Source organism: Phoenix dactylifera, chromosome 5 (genome assembly GCF_009389715.1).
Source record: "Phoenix dactylifera cultivar Barhee BC4 chromosome 5, palm_55x_up_171113_PBpolish2nd_filt_p, whole genome shotgun sequence".
NCBI classification, from domain to species: domain Eukaryota; kingdom Viridiplantae; phylum Streptophyta; class Magnoliopsida; order Arecales; family Arecaceae; genus Phoenix; species Phoenix dactylifera.
Genome location: NC_052396.1, coordinates 13,319,367 through 13,342,494, shown reverse-complemented (window position 1 = coordinate 13,342,494; position 23,128 = coordinate 13,319,367). Strand labels below are relative to the sequence as shown.

The 23,128-nt window shown below is 36.5% G+C and overlaps 1 protein-coding gene and 1 pseudogene across 2 annotated transcripts; one reads left to right on the top strand and one right to left on the bottom strand.

The window, feature by feature from the left end:
- Positions 1 to 147: 147 nt before the first annotated feature.
- LOC103699821 (exosome complex component RRP4 homolog) lies at positions 148 to 13,798 on the bottom strand. Of its 2 annotated transcripts, XM_039126830.1 has the most exons (8): positions 13,670 to 13,798; positions 8,786 to 8,973; positions 8,063 to 8,164; positions 7,491 to 7,536; positions 7,228 to 7,317; positions 5,656 to 5,721; positions 4,523 to 4,591; positions 148 to 704 (listed from the first exon to the last, which is right to left on the bottom strand). In XM_039126830.1, the coding sequence occupies exons 2-8, from the start codon at positions 8,938 to 8,940 to the stop codon at positions 252 to 254; spliced, it is 981 nt and encodes a 326-aa protein (XP_038982758.1). In that variant the 5' UTR covers positions 8,941 to 8,973; positions 13,670 to 13,798; the 3' UTR covers positions 148 to 251. The 2 variants fall into 2 exon arrangements, with proteins under 2 accessions (XP_038982758.1, XP_038982759.1); XM_039126831.1 differs by lacking the exon at positions 4,523 to 4,591.
- A 4,584-nt stretch (positions 13,799 to 18,382) lies between these two features.
- Positions 18,383 to 20,350, top strand: LOC103703855 (annotated as a pseudogene).
- The last annotated feature ends 2,778 nt before the right edge of the window (positions 20,351 to 23,128 follow it).

Genomic DNA, 23,128 nt, shown 5'->3' with positions numbered 1-23,128 from the left:
GTTGAAAAGGTCTCTTTCTCCGTCCCATTCATGGAAGGTGCTCAAAGCCCTTTACCACTATTATAGGGGTATGAGATGAAAGAATCTCTATTCCGAATCATAAGGAACTGCTATCCGAATCATAACAAACAATTAGAGAAAGGAAAGTTGCATGCAAAAGATCTGTAGGGAATGTATTCATTATTATAGGGAATGTGTCCTTCCTATGGGAGGAATCAGCTGAAATCCAGTGCATGAGTCTCAACCTGCACTCAGCCCTTCTTCCTTAACAATGATATTCTGCGTTGGACCTCTCTCTCTACAATCTGGACATAAAATTCTGGTCCTAGCATGTCTTTTATCTCGATATTTGAAGAGACACCAGCTTCGGTGGTGTCTTTGATTGCTTCAACTGTTAGAATGAAGCCCAGAGCAGATAGCAAACGGACAGCATTGGCAATCCCACATATGTGCTGTCTTACTTCCAGAGGAGTGAAAGTCCGCTCTTGCTCTTCTTCATCAATCTTATTGGATTTGCTAATTTCTGGTCTCTTTTCTTGGTCGTCAAGCATGTCATGCTCTCCAGTTTTCAAGTGCTCACCCACCCAAACGAAGCCATTGCATCCAAGAATCAAGTCGACGCCATATTGCTCCAGATGGTGGAAGTGTTGCTTACGCCGCTTCACTAAATATGCTGGGACCGTAAGCAATTGACCCCTCTCAAGCTGCCAAAAGAAAGCCATCGCCAAACCATTGGATATTAAATTTTATTCCAAGAGAATCTATTGACAACACAGTGTTCAACCAAAAGAAAAATAAGTGATAAAGATACAATTATTAGAATTATCATGGATTACTTAGATTAAAGTAAAATTAATAACTTTTCAGCAAACTTGGCAGAATACTGTCTAAACATGGTACAAGAGTTTCATGCATCCAAAGGCAGACAGAAACAATGTCATGTATCTATAGTAATGCTAGCATATCTAGAGATCTCAAACATAAAGGAAGTGTATAGTTTTTCAATGCTAGACATGAAAGACTAGAAAAATAAACCAAGACTCATTGAAAAATGGGAATTCCTTGGTGTGCGCAATTATTATAGACCCGTGTGTTGCAAATTGCGCCATGATTACATTTTTTTTTTGATGTATTTAACCTATGTCAAATCTCCAGTTTACTTTTTTCTTAGTCTTGCAATCTTATAAATATCTCTCCCCATCAGTTTCTGACCTATGATATAACTCTTTATCTGCTTTAAAACTAACCTTTGGTACTGCCTTCTTAACTTCTCTCTTAGCCATCTAATAGCTTTCATACATTTCTCTATTTCTACATATTAGTAATCATCTATAACACTTTCTTTTAGCCTTAACCGCCAACTGAACTTTCTCATTCCACCACCAAGATTCCTTATCGGATGCCTCTTTTCCCTTGGATTCTCCTAATATCTTTAGAACCACTTTCTTAATACTGCTAGTCATGTCTTCCTACATGGTATTAATTTTTCCATATAGATTCTATTTTCCTTCCTTCAACATTCTATCCTTAACCATTTGTTTCTCTCCTTGCAAATTCTATCATCTATCCTTGAATTCTTATTTCTTTAGTTATTCTCTTCCATTTTCTAATATATACATCCAAAACTACCAATCTATGTTGGGTGGTCAAACTCTTATCCTTTATAACCTTACAATCTTTACATGAAACTTAATTAATTTTTCTAGTTAGGAAGAAATCTATCTGACTAGTATAATGCATATTTTTAAAAGTTATCATATAAGATTCCTTGTTAAAGCAGGTGTTAGCTAATACTAAGTCATATGCCATTGCAAACTCCAAAATAGCATTTCATTCTTTGTTTATATCTTCGAAGTTGTACCCTCCATGCATCCTCTTAAAACCTACATTATATTTCCTCATATGTCCATTCAAATTTCCTCTAAAAACCTACATTATATTTCCTCATATGTCCATTCAAATTTCCTCCAATAAATATCTTTTCTCCACTAGAAATCTCTTAAACTAATCCATCCATGTCCTCTCAAAAGCGTTGCTTTGTCGCGTCATCCAGTCCTACTTGAGAAGAATAAGCATTAATGATATTAATAGACTCCTCAAATAACACCAATTTTATCGAGATTATTCTACCTCCTACTCTCTTAATATCTATAACCTCATCTTTTATTCTTATCTACAATAATTTCTACTCCATTTTTATTCCTATCTTTCCCTGTATCCAAAGTTTATCACCTACCTTACCAACTTCCTTCGTTTTGTCTCTTGCAAGCAAGCTATGCTAACTCTCCTCCTAACTATTGTACCTACTAGTTTCAACAATTTTCTTATCAAGGATCCTATATTCCAAGTTGCTAAACATATCCTACTTTCCTAGACTAATTTCTTTACCCACATCTATCTATTAAAATGTGAGAACCCTTGCTTACTTCTTATCACATCCGTGTACCGATGTAACTAACATGTCGCTTCTAAGGAATATCCTAGTTAACCCTTGCCCACTTTTCAGCAAACCCGGGATCCGATGGAGCATATTGCTAATAGAGAATGCCCCAATAGTTTTCTTAGAATTCAATCTCATATGATGTGGCTATAGTTTTATACTAGGTGTCAACACTACCGCAACCCTTCTTTATCCAGGCTTGGGACCGTCTCCGCACAAATTATAGGTAAGCATTAGGCAGAGCTTGGAGCATCCAAATACCCCTGTAATGAACAACTGAAATTCACCACCTATGCACACCTTCCTTTCTTAGTGACCACCAAAATCCTTTCTTGTTACTCATCATCCGTCTTATATAGACACTTCAATCTTTAGAATTGTATGGAGTGCTGACATTTCTAGACACCTGGACAGGACAAGAACAAGGATCCTAAGTTCTCTAGAACAGAAGTATCCAACTCATATCAGAAAGAAGTTTGGCATTTGGCTTGGCTTTTTAGAGTATCCTATTTAAGGGCACTCCAATGAAAAATTGTTAATTTCTTGTGCGTAACAATACTGATTTCAATATTTTGATACTTATAGTGAAGTGTCACAACTTTTTTCTTTCATTATCGTTATAAAGCATAAGTGAAATTTAATCTAATAAAAAGCATCTTCTATGGTTAACATAGTCTAGTAATTTGATTATATTGAGATATACATTTTTATATATTTGTATAATCTTCCCAGTGCTTCACCTCATCTTTTAGTTGTTGTTGAAGAATAGTAAAGTTTAGGTTACCTAGACACCTGGCCCTTTTCAGTGTTTAGTTGTAAATTTGAAATTGAAACCAAGCATTTTGGTTTTGGCAACAACCAGTCCAAAACTTAATTGTTTTGTATTTTTCATCCAGAACTGACTTATAGGTTCAAATACATCTATAAATGGGCTACTGTGCTATTTTTCATTTCCTTGAATTGTAGTAAGCATTTTTTAAAGATTTAGCTCACAGTTTTGCAAGTTTTGAGAATATTCGAATTATTTTGATGTTGAGTTCTAGAAGAATATAGATAAAAGTAGACCTTTTTCACACAAGATTGAACACCTCAGACCCTAGATCTCATAGACATGCAGATGGTCATTTATCAAATAATAAAATGGTAAGTTACACTCAACAATAATGTGAAACATAGTATTTTTTTCATTGTATTGATTTTCAAAAGTTCTTTTGCTAGCATGAATCCACCAGAAAATACACAAAATGTCACAAACAATGTAACAACTCAAAAATGGTGTGATGTTTTCTTTATTGTCTTGTAAACTTTTCTTATTTTTGGAAACAATAGAAACCACAGAAGTTTCAAACGTTAATGCGCATCACCTGAAGACTAAACCAAAACCAAGTTCTTGAACCTCACTTGGCATTGGTGCCCAACGTTTGGTATTGGTATCAAACATTCAAGTTGATGATAATCTGCATCATTAACTTTCTTGGCATAAATCCACAGGTTCTCTGAGATTACCGTCATTTTTAGAATCATTGTCAAATCATCCATTTTGTTCAGCCACATAATATGGCTCATAAATTAACTATGTATAATCAGTGTGATTATATATTTATATACATCACATTTACTCTAGTAAATGGGTACCGCCACTATCCTGATTGATTAGCATTTCCCTTCAAAATCACATTAACCAAATTAACCCAGTTCTCTCACCAAACATAGTAGTTCGTCAGTCCTAATCTCTTTTATTCTTAAGAGAAAAATAATTAAACAAATAATTAACAGCCTCCTCATAACTATATGGAACAAGCTCTATGAATCCTCCTTAACTTTATATCAAAAGCAACACCGCAACAAGCATTATTCTGTCTCAGAAAAGAAAATATACCAATAACCCATCCTTGTTTAACATGTGTTTCCCACAAAACATGTGAACATAGTAAATCATTCTGCACTGGTCAAATAAGAATGTGCCATTTTTCTGATGTTGTGATTTAATTTTTCAAAGAGTTAGGTCATATTCCAAACGTATTTCTATTTAAAACTTTTAAGCTTTGTAGGGGAAAACAGGAATATTAAAGGACAATATACCTTTCCATACTTTTGGCTTCTAGCTTGAAGGTGCAAACTTCCATCATGCTGGAAGCCACGAACTTCAGCCTGAGAGTTATATATGAACAATGAAAAAAAGCAAACAATCAACTACCATTGATCATACTGATTACCAGCAACACCAAAAGCTAATAGCAAATCTTGACACTGATAGTCCAACAATATTCTGCAATGAAACATCTGTAAGATGTCCGTGCATATGGTTGCAGTTCATGCAGTTGGCTTAGGATATAGGAATCTAGATATTAACCCATTCAAATCCAGGACCCGAATGTAGACATAGTAACCTGCTAAGAGATGAGATCAGGCTAGTTCACTCCTGCATTCCTAGTTTTCTGACCCATAAAGTTCAACCTTATATTTGTATATTGTAGGCTTCCTTGTTCCCATGCAAGAGAAGGTCCTATGGTGTGTGTACGGTTGTTACACAACAGAGAATCAAGTTGAATGCCACATTGACTATAGAAATAAATCCTTCAAAAATTAAAACGTATTAAATTCTCTAATAATGAAAGGAAGTATATGGGATGTAACTTTATTAGAAATACAAGAGAAAATAAAAACTTAGTCAAAATTAACAGCCAGGAGATGATCATTTTGGTACAATGCATCTTTTAAGATGAACAAAAGAATATATAACTATAGTAGGATGGGTGACACGGAATGGTGCTAGTAGAGTGTCTTCTGATGGTTGAGTGTATTTGATACTGCTCCATAATCAAAGCAGCATGATTCTAAAGTACCATAATGGCTTAATTATTGCAATGTCTTGTTTCGACTTTTTTAGCATATTTGCATTAGAAGTAACTTATGAAATCAAAGGGTTGATTCTATTGAAGTAAACTCTGTTTAAGTTGCTAATATCCCAGTAGGGAAAAAATAATAGCATCAAATACTAAAGAAAGCAAAACCTCAACTGTTCAGCAATGCTAGCACTCTAAATATCATCGTAGACCAATCCAAAAATATCACGTTCTCAATCACATAATTGATCCAAGTGTGCTTCTTTTCTTCAAGCATATGGAACAATTCTGTATAAAAATGCTGTAAAATAACTTAAAAGAAACAATTTTGCAAAATTTGCATAGCAAGCAAAGGGCATAAATACTTACACAAATTACGTCATTTTCTTCAAAGATACTACGCATGTTGAGTTCATCAACAGCAGTTCTCCGCCTCTAGCAGTTACACACAAAAATATAATAACAAATATCAGCACCAGGCAACCATAAAGGCCAGATATAATTTCAATGCAATCAACAAGACTAACTGACCTCAAGAAGTAATAAAAAATAGGCAGTGACTCAGAAAAAGAAAAACTCATAGAGTGCAATAGTACAAGGTAAATAAAGATGGAATTCATTATCAACTAACAACAGTCATCTCTTTAATGCAATGACATGGTAGATGCAATTTGCTTACCTGGAACTCTGCAATACATCACCAATGAGCAAACACAGCTCGTTCATAAGAAAAGATTAGCAAATATAGCAATTGTTATCGCAGTCAACATCCATCAACTCACCTAGAATGACCTAAAATTTCCTTAATAATTGAGTCATCATATTGAAATATATTATCAGATTCATGTACTCTTCATAATTATTTCATTTCAATGATTCTAATCCTTTTTCTCCAAAAGAAAATAATAACAATGATGAAAAATAGGTCTCATCTTCAGACAACAATTTACGCACTTACACAATTTTCCTTACAGGTTAAGAAGTTTTGAACTTTTGTGTATTTGTGCATTCTTTTTTGTGGCTTGTAAAAGCCAGTGATATTGGTAGGCAACTGAATTGCCTGATTATTCTAACCACAGGATAAAACTATTAATATGTCCATCTTGGATGATCTTTTAAACAACAAACATAAAACATGATGGCCGACTTTAATTCAATCTTCCTTTTTATATAACAACTCTAATCTGCAAATTTTTTTCTTTATTAGCATTTTCCACAACCTTCAGTGTTCAAAAATTGTATTTAGAATTTTTCCTAGGTGAGGCTATTAAACAGTTCATGAGCTCCAGATTAAAAATTTTAATGATGTAGACATACTGAAATGGAGGGACAACACACTACAAGCACAGAACACGACAAAACAAATTTGTTTGTCATTTCCTTTAATACGAAATTATTACATAAATCTTGCCACAGATATCTCATGAGAAATCACCATAAACTCAAGCCATAAATTATATTCTACAACATGGGTAGACAGAAAAAGTATGGAGCTGTTAGGAATTGTTAAGCTGGTCAACATTCTCAGAGTTTTTTTTTGAGAAAACACAATTTTAGAGAGAGTTATATCGTTGTTATTACTTCTGAGGGTAGAGGAATCTTCAGCAAGTCATACACCAAAATAAATAAGAGTTTCTAATTCTCACCCACCTCAGAACTTGAAAATCAAGGGCAAGATAAAATAAGAGTTGTCTGCAGAGTTTCTAACTTCATGACTTTAAAATAATTAATAAAATCAGCTAAATCATCACACTAAGTAGCATGAATTACCTATATTTGAGTTTGATTTCTCAAACATGTCGAATGCGACTAAACTTTTAACTAATAGTTTCCAACTTTCTTGTTATAAAGCATCTGTCCCATGTCATGAATTTTACATGGACATTCTTAGAAAGGCTTATTTTTTGATTCATGAAAAATAAAATAAGATGTCATTTTTACCTGGATACCATCTGGCAAATTCATAGATGAAAGCATCAATACTGCATCTTGACTGAAATTAATCTCCAATCTCCAACGTTTAAAAGCGATCTTGAAAAAGCAAAAAATGAAACAATCAGTCAAAGCATAAACAGAACATAATGAATCAACAAAGACCTTAGGAGGCAATTTGCATGAATCAACAACAATGACACAGAAATCAACAGCACATTGTTTCAATTTATTAATAGGGGAGAAAACTAGAAATAGCATAAAAAGGAGACCTCAATGACACGGCCAACGATAATATCTCCAACCTCTGGCTTGTACCTGCAAAAACAAGCATTCAGTCTCATGAGGCCTAATGAAGTTTCAAGGTTCGGAGTTATCATAATATATGTAGATAAAAAGGGATAGATGATTCGACTAGTTCCCAAAGTATATGACTCAAAATGAGAGATAGGATAGCACTTAAGGATTATTGGAATTATTTGGTTTAGGGAGAATTTTAACAACATATCTCACAAATTTTGAGAAGAAAATTAATTTAGTCAACAAATTGAAAGGAGCTTATCTCAGCCAATATGCTGAGTAAATTTTGAGATGAAACTCTCAAAGTCATCAAATCAGCTAATTAATAAAGTGGTTCGGCAGCTATTATTAGATTCAAATAAGAACTCAGCTTTAGGCATATGAAGCTTCAAGAAAAAAAAAATCACGTAATTTTGTAGCTTTTTCGAACATGTTGACCACCGAGATTGGTGCACATTCCATATTTTGAAACCTAAACCAATTTTAGAAAACACAGAAAGAATATATTTGAAACTGATACTAAAGGGCATGGATGTATGAGTACCTGGCTCTTAGAGCACGTACATAAACCAGTTTATTTACTCGCTCCACCACACCACACAAAGTGGCAACCACTTGACCATCAAGTTCTGACGTCCCATGCCCCCTGATCGTATCATGGAGATGAAGGCAACGATGAGATTTAAAGTCAATATATTAAGAAAAAATAGTGTGAGTCGGATAGCACTACCAAGGTGGAACTAAAAAGGAAAACAGTACGGATAGGTAAAAAAAGTTGAAAGATAAGAAAGGAAATACTATTCAGGTTGCCCATATTAAAGATATTAAGTTAATAACAAAAGATCCACATCGTGTGCCAAGTCATTCCAAGAATGAATTAAGACAAAAGATAGAGCAAAGAGAAAATAACACAAGAAATAGTCATACAAACACACCAGAAAACGCAAACAACATATACAAAATGATCATATGCAAGAAACCTAACATGAGGAGAAACTTCTCTTGCTTGGTTTCCATTAGTTTGTATAAAGACTAAGAAAAAGGACCAAAAAATGTCCAAGAAAATCATAACAGACAAAAGCAAAAATAGAAGCATAAAGGATACAACAGTAGAAGAAGTATAAAATTAATATCAGAAACCTGCTTCACAAAATTCTTTCCTAAAACAAAAGATAATGAAAATGAAATTAAAAAGAGGATGAAAATAAACCATTGGGTGTAAGAAGGAGGAAAGAAAAGAAAAGAAAATTGTGGCTTCTTATCTTACTTGAGAATACCGTCTTCATTGTTGACAAGGATTGTGTCAGCAATGGTGACCGAGGAATAAGCAGCAGCTTGAGAAGCAAGGTCCTGAAGCTGCTGGAGAGCCACCTGCAGCCTTACCCTCTGGGTTTGGTTAAGTGACAGCTGCAAATCTCTCATTTTCAAAAATTCTTTGATTCCTTTCAACTCCCTCTGCACAATGACAGACCTTTAGTCCTTCAATATGTAAGGCAAACTGCTTCAAATGGCTAACAGGGTTGCTCATTAAGATCCCAAGTGCAGCTAATAATAAATTCTAACTTGAAGGATGTTGATACAGCATCTAGAATACAAAAGAAGGCCAAAACAACAAAGGAGAAGTAAAGCTCATAACTCGCTCCTTAGCTAGCAAGAAGCATGCCTTTTGATGGTAATAACCAAAACACTGCCCTGGAAGTGTTGGCGAGATTAGCTTCTCATATTATGTGAAAGTTTCAAAAAATGGAAAAAGTACAGACCACAAATCCATGTAGACTATTCAATCAATAAAACATACTTAGCATTGATGCTAGCAAATCTTGCACAAATTAGCAACCATATGCAATAAATGGAAACATATGAATACTAAAAGAAAAGAAAATCAATTTAATCTCTTTTATATTTGAGAAGAATGATAAAGAAGGCCATGAAGAATTCAAGGGAAGGGGTGCTTGTGAGAAGCTCATAATGTCTGCTTTATATTAAAGTCAGTTAAAAGATAATAAAATTTAAAGAACGGAAGCAGGGGATTCTGAAAGGTTTCCACTCATAGCAAAAGAAGCGGAGAAGTTTAGCAGAAAGGGGAGCCTCAAGTCAGCCAGTTCTTGGATCAACAACCTAGGGATGTGGAGAGGCCCCATGACAGCTGTAGAAATCCCAGTTATAGAGAGAAAAGGAAGAAAGAGGAAGGAGGTGAAAACCTAAAAGTAACAGAAGCCAAGGGAGAGGAGGAAAACCCTAGCAAAACCCAACATTTAGCTTTTTGGTACAAACTCTAAATTTAGTTGGAGGAACATGTGTGACATCTATTCAAAAAAATTAGCAGTGAAGGGTGGTACAAGTGAAAAAGTAAAATAGTTAGAACAATTACAGCAAAGCCTACTGACATCAATTATAATAACCTTTATAACTGTTATACAAATACTGTACAAAAAATTAACTCAAATGTTTTCAGATTTTTCAAGGAAAAAAAGTTTTCCAAATAATTTCCTGCAACCAAACCAAGGTTTGCTATAACAATACAAGGTATCATACCAGTACCCCGCCAATATGATATGGTATGCCAAGAAAAATGCAGTATAGCTCATGTACCGACATAGGTTCGGGAGACCCTTTTCTCCTGCCCAATCATCATTAGAAACCAAGTGGTATAGGTCGGTATAACATGAAACTAGTCTAACTTGGGTTTCTTGGGTACCCTTTACCACGCATTGATAGCTCTGTGGTAGTCTTGGTTTGATGAATCATTTTTTCTGATTCTAAGTTTTTTTTAATTCACATATTAAGCATTCAAAAAAGTCACTAGTCCTTTTACTCTTTTTTCTTCGTCCTAAGTTTAATTATCATTTGCTGGAAAATAAAAATAAATTCTTCAGCATCTCTTGTTATATAAGACTCTCATTACTTCATTTACTGGAAATTGCATATTTCATCTCATGCCAGAAATTTGTTGCTTCAATATGGTTTAATGTAGTTTAGCTATTAAATTAATGGTCACTTCTCACTACAATGTGTAGATTTGGTAGCAATTGCAATTTCCAATAGAAAGATGATCATAAATGAGTTTACTTAACTTCTGAATTGACCTTCATTATTTGGTGCAGCTATTTTGTGGCAGCAGTCATCTTGCAAAGCTCATGGAATCTTTTATTAGCTTCCGTGAATTTATATGCACTTCTAGTCAAGCACTGCTTGAGGAACCCCTTTGAGCTCTTCTTTTTCACCATTAATGACGGGGTAAGAAAAAATTGAGTACATTTTCATACATGATAAGATGTTCAGAAATAATATATAAATACTTTATAATTGATTTCATCTATATATATCCTTCCTGATGCTTAAGATATTCTGTTTCAAGTATCCTAAATCTATGCTTAGATCTGTATATTGGTCTCCATTTGCATATCTCTCCCGTTCGCTTATTTCCTTAAGTCATATAACTTTATTGCCCCTCCTCTCTTTTTGACCACGTAAGCCCCATGATTTTAATCATAGCAACATAATGGATTGCTGAGATTAAAAAGAACAAAGGCATGGCTTTTTGCGCCAGGGCTTCACTTCAAGGCACAGAAAGTACGTGTTTTTTCTGTGTCTAAGTAAAGTCACTCACCTCAAGGAAGGCAAGGTGCTAAGGTTGCAGCCTTGGTGCGCTTTGCACCTTAGGTGCACCTTTAACAACTTTGAATTTTGTATTTGTTTTAAAATTTAGGAAGAAAGAATTTTGACACCATTATCTCAAAAAACAAGCAGGATGCTCTAATTTTTTTTATTCTAACATAGCCCATGTGCCAAAACAAGGTAGGTCTCGAAGTGCAGGCTATTGTCCTTTTTAAACAATAGGTCTCAAAGTCAAGGCTAATGTCCTTGTTTAAACACATGTGCCCACAAATATAAGAGGATCCTCATCCAATTTTTAGTACAACATAGTTTCAGTAGGGGGTGTTTAATGTCAGGCTTGCATGAGCTTTCTTCCATTTTCAGAAGCAACTTCAAAGCACTCCCTTCTTGGGAGTGACACGGGCAGCAGAAATCAGGGTCTTCTATTTAGTTCTGTTTGGAGAAATTCCACTCTTGCAGATCACCTCACATATGATTGGCATCAGCTTGCTCTACCTAGTATATGAATCAATGAAGCCTCGGGTGTGAAACCAACCCTCGTCATCTTGTCAAAAACCTTCAAAAAGTTTTGAGGGTTTCCTTTGCGTTACTATGGTATAAGTCACAACATTCCGAGGACATCCAAGGGCATGCATCTCATCAAGAATAGCATCATCCATTCAAAAAATTTTCTCCATGAAACACAATTCAATCAGACTAGTATATGTGGTCACACAAGGATAAAAACAAAATTCTTTCATCTCCTCCATAGTCCATTGAGCCTCTTCGGATTTTCGTGCTTTGCACCGCTCAGCATTAAACCTACCTGGATTGATATGTATCTCATTCCTTAGCTCTAGAAAGGCATCATACGTGTCCTTAACAGTCGTCTCCATACGCAAGGGATCCAAGACTACATTCATGGCTAAAGCATCTTTTTTAACACAGAATTTCTCTATGTTATGAAAGGTCTTTATGGCTTAATTCTATCTAAAGGCTCTAGCAAGCCTTCTTGTCACTTTTATCATCATTGATAGTGAGATGAAACCCCAAGCCAAACCATCTCAACAATCAATCCCCACATCACATCAAAGCACTTTCATTTTTCTAGATGCCAACCATCATGTCCTAAGAGTCAAAAGAATGTCTATAGCCTATTTTAGTACCAGGACATATGAAGAAACCATATGTTGGAATCCAGTCACCGCTAAACCTCTTCAAAATCTTATCAACCAAACCCTTTGAGATTTTGACAAAGCAATAATCAAGCATTCCAAATACCGCTTCAGGAGACACAAATTTGGATTTCGAAATCCTACTAATATCGTCAAGATCAACATTTTTAACAGCATGATACAAAACTCTAACATCAGCCGTGCAATCATGGGCCCTCCTATTATTGATAATCCAATGTTTTAAAACCTAGGCCATTGATCAAACCCTGGAAAGAAACAGGGTCACAGGTCACCGATTCGACCGTTAGGTCACCTGGAATTGAACCACGACATCATGACGACATAATAAATATATTAATTGTTAATTATTTGTATATGAGAAAAGTAAATTAAGATTATAAATATATGCAGAAAAAATATAAAGAATGATAGTTGTTAGCATTTTTCTTATATACTTTTACTACTCTTTAATCTTTATTATTACATGGTATTATAATAATGCAAAAATATCATTGCATCACTGTGAATGGAGAGTCCTAACCGAATTAGTTTAGGTAAAATAGTTTCAATTCATTGAACTACATTGGGGTTTTCTCTCATATATCATAACTCATCAATTAAAGAGCTGATTCATAATAAGGTAATAAACACTACATTGGGGTTTTCTCTCATACATCATAACTCATCAATTAAAGAGCTGATTCATAATAAGGTAATAAACAAACTTAACTAACGGCACTGATTCATTGAACAAGTTAAATATATATAAGGGAGGTGGGAAGAGATAGAATCGGAGTTATTCATGGAGAGTCGAGCGATGGTGAGAACCAATTGCAATTAGGTCAGAATCAGACCACGTCATGATTCTGAGCAAGATGAGAGCTAGCCATTTACTAAAACAAAAAAGGGGCATGGGACATGTTAATGCATGTTAGGGTTCTTCAAGTCACTGAAGCATCAACTCAGAGGCATTTAGAGAATAACTAACACCGAAAAAAGGGAAAAGTCGACAGCTTTCAAGCAAGAAAAGAGTTCGTCATTTGTACCAACATGTAAACGGCGTCACTATGCATCGTTATAGTTCCAGGGCAACAGGTGGGTATTACGATTCCACCAGGGAAAGCTTGGGGGAGACGAAAAAACAAAGGAGAGAAGAAGAAGAAGAATATTTGAAAAGAAAGAAGGACTGACAAACCTGTGATTGGGTACGAAGTTTAGCGGATAAAGAAAAAAAGAAAAAAGAAAAAGAATTGGAAGTTGACATCCTCCCAGCAACGCATCGGAAGACGGCAGCGGGGACTTCACAAGGGAAGCAAAAGGAGTGGAGGGAATGAAGCAAATGAGTAAATATGAGAGAGGGAGAGAGAGAGCGCGCACACCTGATGGATGGCGCCGGGGCGGCGCCGGCCGTCTTCCGCGGTCGTTTGTTGACCGCCTTCCCTCCGCACCGTGAAGGAAGAAGGAGCGCCGCAGCGTCGGAGCTAGAGAGAATGAAAGCAGTCGATCGAGATCCCACTGTGAAATGGACGTTGTTTTTATATTCAAAAAAAAAACTAGCCTGTTCGGGCAATAAAACTGGGTTCGAACGGGCCCCTTTAACTGGGGCTTTCAATAGCATGAGAAAGGGTGGTTCTATATACACCCCCCTATTGCTCAGGACACCCCCCAAAAATTAAAAAAAAATTAAATACTCTCTACACCCCCCCATTTGCTAAGGACACCCCTAAAAAATTAAAAATTCCTAAATTACCCCCCACCCTCCCCACCCCCTCACCTAAATTGCTCTCTACACCCCCCAAACCCCCCCCCCATCCCGCTCTTCCCCTCCAAAACACCTCGCCAACGCCCAAAACCCTCCCGTTCCTCCTTCTCCCTCTCGTCGCTGGCATTCTCCCGATCTCCGACCACCTCGCCGGCTTCTCCCAGAACCACCTCGCCGGCTTCTCCCGAAATTTTTTTTTTTTCACGGTTCGTGCTCCGTTCGGCACTGGATCGCCGAACAAAAGGCTTCTGTTCGGCTGAACAGTGCCGGACAGAAGCCTTCTGTTCGGCACTGTGCAGCCGAACAGATCTGTTCGGTTGAGGGTTGCCGAACAGAAGGCTTCTGTTCGGCACTGTTCAGCCGAACAGAAGGCTTCTGTTCGGCACTGTTCAGCCGAACAGAAGCCTTTTGTTCGGCGATCCAGTGCCGAACGGAGCACGAACCGTGAAAAAAAAAAAAAAATTCGAAACAAGATGGAACACGTACCTTTGCGGCCGATTCTTCGTCCCAAATCACTAGTTGCTTGTCCATGCTTCGAATGGGGCTTAAATCTCCTTCAAAGATCGCCTAAACGATGTAAATGGATCGAGGGGTTTAAGGGGGGTTTGAGGGGTTTTTTTTTTTTTCTTTTCAAAACGAAACGGAGGAGGAGGAAGGGGGGTGTATGAGAAAATTTCAAGGGCAATATGGTAATTACACTAAAGGTTAGTTTGGGTATTTTTTTTTTGGTTTTTGGGGGGTGTCCTGAGCAATAGGGGGGGTGTATATAGAACTACCCCATGAGAAAAGCAAATCCTATGGGTTAAAGGACCTTTTGCCCTTATCGCCATTAAAATCCCAGGTCTTGAGTCAATAACCTGTTGATCTAGTAGTGTTTTAATTTTATGTCACCTAAGTCTTGCATGTAAATCCTAGCAGAGCCAACGCTGTCGGATTACAAATTTGAGATCTTTAGGCATAAGCTGTCACTAATCTTGCAAACTATTTATGTGAGGATTCATACGGACATGTATTTAGTCCCACATTAATTATTCGCTGAGTAGATCTTGGGTACTTATATAGGATTGAGAAAATCCCGAGTTATGACAAATGATATTAGAACGGACTCGGCCCATAACCTATGTGGACTAGAGGATACTGCAGCATTGGTCCATTAGGACTGCAGCATGGATCCATTGAACCTGACCACAGACCTATCGTGGTGCTTGTGATTAGATTTGAATGAAATTGAATCATTATCCTGACGAGGACATCAGAGCTTAAACAAGATCCATTAGGGCTGATCACAGGCCGATTGTAGTGCTTGTGATTAGATTTGAATCGATTTAAATTCTTAGCCTGATAAGAACACCAAGGCTTAAATGAGAAGAGTATATGAGGACTCATGCAGGCATGTATTTAGTTCCACATCTATTATTCGCTGAATAAATTTTGGTTACTTATAGAATCTTAAGGTCACCAAGAAGCCTAAGGAGCCCAGCACTAGGTTTCACCTTTAGCATCCATGCACACGTTCGAGTGATCATAGAGACAAGAAAACAAAGAAAAAAACTTGGCTTTCATGAGTGCATCCTATTTTTGGACACTGATATTTGAAAATATAAAAAATAAGCTTGATGGTAACATTTCCTTAATTCCGAATTAAAAAAAAAAACGATGATGACAACAATACATTACTGAGATACATCAAGCAAGTTTATGAAGTAGTTTAGCAAATGCAGATGCACTGTTCTTATCTTTAATTTCGAGCATGACTGATTTTTTTTTATTTTTTTGGTTGAATGGCCGCTATAGAGAGCCCTAGAGTAAATATAACCACTGGCATCTGTTAAAATAATATTTTAAAAATAAATATGAGGAGGACTCCCAATGCACTAAGCTGCCATGATCAGCCACATGGAAGGCCTTTGTAATTGTACAAAAAGAAGAATTTAAAACTTAGGGTCATTTGGCATCACTTTTATTTATTTTCTTCTTTTAAAAGTAAAACTATAAAATTGAGTAGAATATATGTTTGGTGTTATTATTTTTATTTTCTATGTTTAAAGTTATTTTGAAAATAGAATAGTTATTTTGATGATTATGCTGTAGCACTTTTTAATAGAATGGTTATTTGTATGTGTTGTGGTTCAAATCTAGCCCGAGGGTGACCACGCCGGAGGAGTAGGGGAAGCTTCCAGAGTGCAGAGGAAGACAGAGAGAGCCACCTCCTGCGACCGACAATGTACTTGCACAAAGCCTCATCGGTGTTTCTGGTGAGAGCCCTCCGACGATCAAGTTAGTATGGAGTTTTGTAGATCCAGCCCAAAAATCCCATAGGCGTTACCTGTTGGGGTTCTTTATAGTCCCGATAGGGGTACTTAGGTGGCGGAGGTATGGCCCGTTCCCATCATGATTCATGAGTGGGAGTGGCGCACAACCAAAGTTTGATTATGGCACGTGGCAGAGTCCATTCTTGGAAACAATAAGGCGTTTGACAGCCGTGGCAGGGTATAGCCCATTCTCATCATGAGAGGGAGTGGCGCGTAGCTAGAGATTGATTGTGGTGCGCGGTGAAGTCCGTTCTTGGGAACGGTAAGGCATTGACAGTCGTGTCAGGACATGGCCGGAGTAGCACGTCGTTTAAAAAGTATAAAAAAAAACTTGCAAAGATTAAATATTTGCAAGGGATTGGTAGGGCTCATGGACTTGTGTTTATGGTTTTTCTAGTATGGAGTGTTCATGCATCAAACAGAACTATAAATATTTTTTTAAGTGGATGATGTGGTTCTCATTACAGCACCCCAAGGAGATTATGAAGACTGTTTAGGGCTCAGAATTACACAATAAAACCAACAAGTCGGGAGCGAGAAACAATGGAGATGGAACAAGTAAAATGGTATCTGTAGGACCTTTTCATTGTGGACAGGTTACTTCAACTTTTGCTTAATTCTTTTTGCCAAAATGATTAATTGTTGCCGTGAAATTCAGTAGTTCTTTTATTGGTTCCAGCAAGACTTCCAAAACATCGTTTTACTGGCTAAAATAGCAGAAATGGTCAAGCAAGAAGTCCAAAAAATTGTCAGTGACCATCAAGGTTGTTGGGTCATCTTCATAATGTTTTCACTGGCCCTGCCTTTGGTCATATTAAAACAGCAACTTCTCTGCATTCCAAGAAAATGCTGAAATTACAATTGGTTACATTCATTGAGTGGTTCAAACATTCACAGGAATTGTGTTAATTGATAGCTGAAAACTCCACATAATGTGCCGCAAGTAGGTTTATTTAATGCATTGTGACCTAAGGGCCTTAACTAGCAACAAATAAACAAATAAAAAGTGTGTGAAGATGAAGAATAGATTATGGGATAAGGCAGGGTACGGCATGTTATCTATTTTTTTCTTGTTAATGTTCAGCAGAAACTATAGAGTACGTCCATGATGCGACCTGCTATCAAGAAGGATCAGTAACATTACAGCATGTATCTCAGTTATAACATCAATATGAGCCAAATAGTCATCCATCTTCATCTACCAAGTACCTGCTTATACGTAGTGTGAGTGCAATGCTGTAAGTATATTCGACACCGAGATTCGAATATCTCAGTGGGCCTATGCATCTAGCAGCCATGAATTAATTCTGTTTCTTGCAAGATAGAGACCCTGAGAAATCAGAAAGCATATAGTTTTATTTAATGGGCACAATCGAAGATAAGACTTAGAGCACTATAGCAATTGTCATCTACTTCCCTTTTAAGCTAAGCCAAGGAACAAGGCCGAGAGAGCTTGCATTGAGGAATGAGAAGTGGTCCCAGAGCCAACCAAGACAAGAGGCTCCTTCCTCTCAGCAGTACTCTATTTAGGCTGCCGTGACAACTATTGATTAAACTTTTAAGCATATTCTTGCCCCGTCCTTCTGAGTTCCGACAGATTTGTGGGACAAAGCTTTCAGGGCATGGGAATTAAATATGGTGGCCTTAGGAGTGCTCATATCAGCGAGAAAAGATATCGAATCATTGACATAGGGAGGTATAGAGAGAGAGAAGAAGAGAGAGAGAGAGAGAGAGAGAGAGAGAGAGAGAGAGAGAGAGAGAGATTAAAGAAAGAGGAGATTCCATTCCCATCTCTGGCTCTATAGCTTCTAATGCATCCAACATACCTTGATACATTCTTTATTTTATTCATTATAAGGAATAATTGTTCCTTGAGGTTTTATTTATTATTCCTTAGGTTGGTGCAACTTCATGCTATCATCCTTTCCTTTGCTGTGTTTGAGGCGAGAGAGGGTGGAAGAGATGGGGCTTGATGAGCAAAGTCTCTTAGAAGAGCTTTTTGCTCCGAGGAGGGAGACATGGGACACCTCTCCCAGGAATTACATGAGCTCCTCTTCTCCACTGAAGGGGGAACTGATTGCTTCCCAGAATCCTCAAGCCCAGCTTCACCAAATTGCGCTCCATTCGAAGGGCTATCCTTTCAAGCTGAGCCAAACTTCGATTGCCTGAGTGAAGTCTACTGCCCATTTGGTAGTGGCTTTTTGCCATCAGCACCAGATTTTCAGCCTTCATGCACCATGATGACACATAGCCCCATTTCTCTCTCAGCTCAAGATAATGAAGAGATTGGTGTGATCCATAAGAAAACCATAGCACTTTGTACGGGGAGCAGAGCATCTGCAAGGTAGAGCCAAGGCAAACTGTCCATACTTCTTCAGTCTTTGGTGGTGCAGGACCTTGTGTGGGGAGGAAGCATGGCCGGCTGAAGAAGGTGGCGGGCTTGCTGTCGAAGAATCTAATTGCAGAGAGGCGACGAAGGAAGCGACTTAATGACCGGCTTTCACTGCTAAGATCCATTGTTCCTAAGATTAGCTAGGTGTGGCATTGAGACCCTTGTTTCTCCATCCAATAGAAATTTAATTTGAACATCACAATATAGTTTTCTTATCTTTATTTTATTTTTGGTTAGATCTCTCCGACTTTGTTTGTTTTCCTAGTCTTCTAATTCTGCAAGAACTTTGATGCATGCTTATACTAGCGTATGTTGCTAGATGGACAGGACATCCATCCTTGGAGACACCATTGACTATGTGAAAGAGCTTTTGGAAAGGATCAAGAGCTTGCAAGAAGTGATTAAAGTTGGTAGCGATCAGCTGAATCTACTGGACACCTTCAATGGGATCAACCCCAATGAGATGTTGCGAAGACACTCTCCTAAGTCCCAAGTTAACCAGTCTTTTAAACTGATCTTCTGTGCAATTTAGTCTGAGCCCTGGCTCTGTGTTTGAAGTATGAATGCATGTGCAGTTCGATGTCGAACGGAGAGAAGGGAACACCCGGATAGAGATTTGCTGTGCGGCAAAGCCGGGTTTGTTGCTGTCTACAATGAATACTTTGGAGGCTCTGGGGCTAGAGATCCGACGGTGTGTTGCCAGCTGCTTCAATGATTTTGGAATGCATGCTTGTTGCTCAGAAGTAAGAGGGCTAACATCAGATTGTTTCTGTTAAGCTAGTATACTATGACTAATCTGTCTATTTCTCTTGTGATGGTTAGGACAAGGAGAAGAGGGCAATCATAGGCTCTGAAGAGATTAAGCAAGCATTGCTCAGGACTGCTGGCTATGGAGGGAAGTGTGTTTAGGAGAGAGGGACAATATGTGGGACATATTCCACCATTTCGATGATTTTAAGAAGATTTCGAGTCGGAAGTTGATGAGTTTGAGAGGTATTACATTAAAGATTGACATCTTTGCTTCAGTGAGTGGAAGACTACTGATAAGATTGTCATTTGGGATGGTTAGAGTTATGTGTGTAGTTAAAAAGCCTCCAGGCTCTAGCAACCAATAATGACCGTAGTTGAACATAGAGTTTCATCAAGACATGCAAAAATGTAAGATGCTTCCTGTTTATTTTGGTCAACAAATGCTTTCAGTTTATATTCTTCTTAAATCAAAAGAACTTCAAGTTTCATGAAATGGCTGATTGCAAGTCCATTCATTCATTAAGAATCCATAAACTACACATTGGTGCAAGCCAACTACTATGCATTCACCTTCATCACCTTTTAATCAAGCAAGGGTAATAGATTTGCAGAGTAAAGAAGCAGAAGACTGGAGGAGTTCTTATCTGATCATTCCCTCACACCAATCTATCATTTGCTTGCTCTTACAGGTATGGTTGGGAACATGTGGGCTTGAATCTGTAAAACACAAGAGCCAAATGTTTTGTACTTGATTCACCATTTAAATCCAACCATCATGTGCTAATTGATCGGAAACTGACATGAAAACATTAGATCTATGACAGTTGTATATCGGTGTCGAATAGGTGTTTTGAAGTAACCATATGGGAATATGATGCTACAAATATATGAAATTCCAGTCATATAGACATGTACTCTAGTGTGTTTGGAAGTAAGCAAAGATTTTTTTTACTCAAACAGTGTGGTTTCTTGAGGCCTATACAACATAGATGTGAGATAAGTTAAGTGCTTGCTAGTAACTGGAGCATGAAAAGAAATGAGAATCCAGTGGTAGGCATTGATATGCAAGTTAATGAACAAGAAAACAGATAGATGATTGTTTACTTTTAGGCATTTAATTCTTTTGAGTAGACCATCAAAAGTTACTTTTCTAACAGGATTCTGCTGTTTTATTGCCTGATTCCTGTGCTGAGAGGAGATTCTTCTTGAATAATGAAGTTAGTTTATTGTTTTAGTTGAGTTAGCAAGTTGTAAGGGAACTCCTAGTTGTATTACTCTACAATGGATTTTCTTGACATCTTCAACCTTTTGGACATAACATGGCTTAAATTGAAAGACGTACAAATTTTTTATGTTTCAAGGTTCTCTTTCTTTGGTAGCACAACTTATAGTCTTTGTCCATATTATGTACAGTAGATCTTAGAGAGGTTACATTCATTACATCAACATTAAGCTTCTGCGCAACTTCCAACATCTTTAGTATTTCTTAAATACACCATGGAGTCAAGTTGCTTTGAATTAATTAAAGGAATAGATAATAGATTAAGCCAACTTACTTGTATGTTTGTTGAACACTACAAAATTCTGAAAAGTACTATGACCTTGAATTTCTACTATTGTTATAGGTTATGAACATAATTTGTTCTGCTTCTTGTAGCCAAGTTACTAGGAAATTTTAACCTTTGACTCCTGGAATGTTGGTGTATTCTCAGGAATTACTAAAGGTAATAAAGTTTCTCAAGAAACATCTTGAAATTTTAAATTCACCTAATTCAAATTTTACTGGCTATCAATCTTGAGAAGGCCGTCTTCCTGGATTTGAGTTGGTGGAATTTAGAGCTTTCTTATTCTGTACGCGATAACTGCAACAGAAAATCTTACCTTCCACATCTTGATCTTCTTTATTTCACCAATACCATAGTTTAAAATATTAATTGACTTTGCATTGTTTTTTAATAGAATAATAGATCATGAAAAGTTCCAAATATTTTACAAACCTAATTGTGCCCTTATTATTTTTTTATAAAGAATTAGTATAGGTTGAAATCTGACTAAATACCAGAGTGATAGAACCCAGCTCTCATATCCCTTTTTATATTAAAACTAAAAAGATCGACTTGATCTAAGTTAGATCCAAATGTTGGATGTAAATAAAAGTAGGTTAGATTTTGAATATGCAAATTTCTATTTTAACCTAATTCTTTTTTTTCTTCATTTTTTTTTTGAGCAAAACAGTGGGCAAACCACCACACATTTCATCGATTGAATGAGTCGGTCAAACAGGTCAAAGGTCTGCGAGCAGAGAAATGCTAAAACAGCCCTGCATGCATTTCAACCTAATTCATTAGGCTCTTGAATGCCTGTCTCAAGCACAATTCTTGCAACTTGTTACTTGATGTATTCTAGATAAACTTCACCAACTCAAAACTTGTACTTCAAACTGATACAACAGGTGTGCTACCTCAAGACATACATCTAAGTTAGCTAATAGTAGTGCTTAGTAAAACAGGATGGGCCTTGGTGTAATTATAATGGTTGCTCTAATGTGACTAGGATGTTATGGATTCAAAACTATTAATCTATTAATAGGTTTATGTCAATAGGTTAATATTGGCGTAATGGATTTGAAAAATATTAATCTACATAGATGTCATCTATAGATCTATTAATTCATATGGTGCATGTGAAAGAAAGCCAAAGCATGAGGAGCATGAGCAAGGTGGTCAATTCATTCTGTCGGATCAAATGTAAAGCAAGTTGAAAAAAATGCTCCATAATATTGAGCGAAGCAGCTCAACTATTTTTTTTTTCCTACAAAAGTAGCTCAACAGTTTGAACTGTTGGATTTTGTTATTGATCCATTGGCATTTTGGATTATCTTTTTTATATTTTAGAAGAGAAAATGGAAAGAAATATCTTATCTTTGTTGGTGGTAATCATCTTCAACCTTTTTTTTCTTTTTTCACCTTCAACAAGGATGATGCAGGAGAAGCAAAACAAAGGTAAAAATTGTAGCACTCTTCTTAAGCAAAGTAAAAAAAAAAAAAATCTAATAGAGCTTTTTGTGCACAAAAAAATGTGTTAATTATATTATATTTTTGTAAAAAAATGGCTTTACATTTTGCTTATCTCTACCTCCTTGCTATTTTTACTGGTTACTCAATTTACTACTGCTGCATAGCGTCAGTTAGCTAGTGTTTTTATACAATTCATGTCCTTAAGAACATATTATAGACTAGCTTATAACCTGCCCGATGCAAGGAGTACAATTTTTCTTTTTCTTCCAACTTTTCTTAAAACACAATATAAAATAGGTATGAAAAATACATAACTATAATAGAATAGAATATAGTAAACATAAAAATCTAATTTCAATAGTATATGTATAATTATTGATATAATTAAAAAATATGTTATTATAAAATAATAATACCATGATCCGATATGTATATAAATAAGTAATAAAAAAATATCGCATATAGAAAATACTTAAATGCAATATAGCGAAATTATTAGTAGTTGTACTTCTACTTTTAAATAAAAATATAATCATAAAAATATATGATGAGTTGTGTAGGATATAGGTATGGTATGGTATTAATAAAAAATATTTTTTACTATT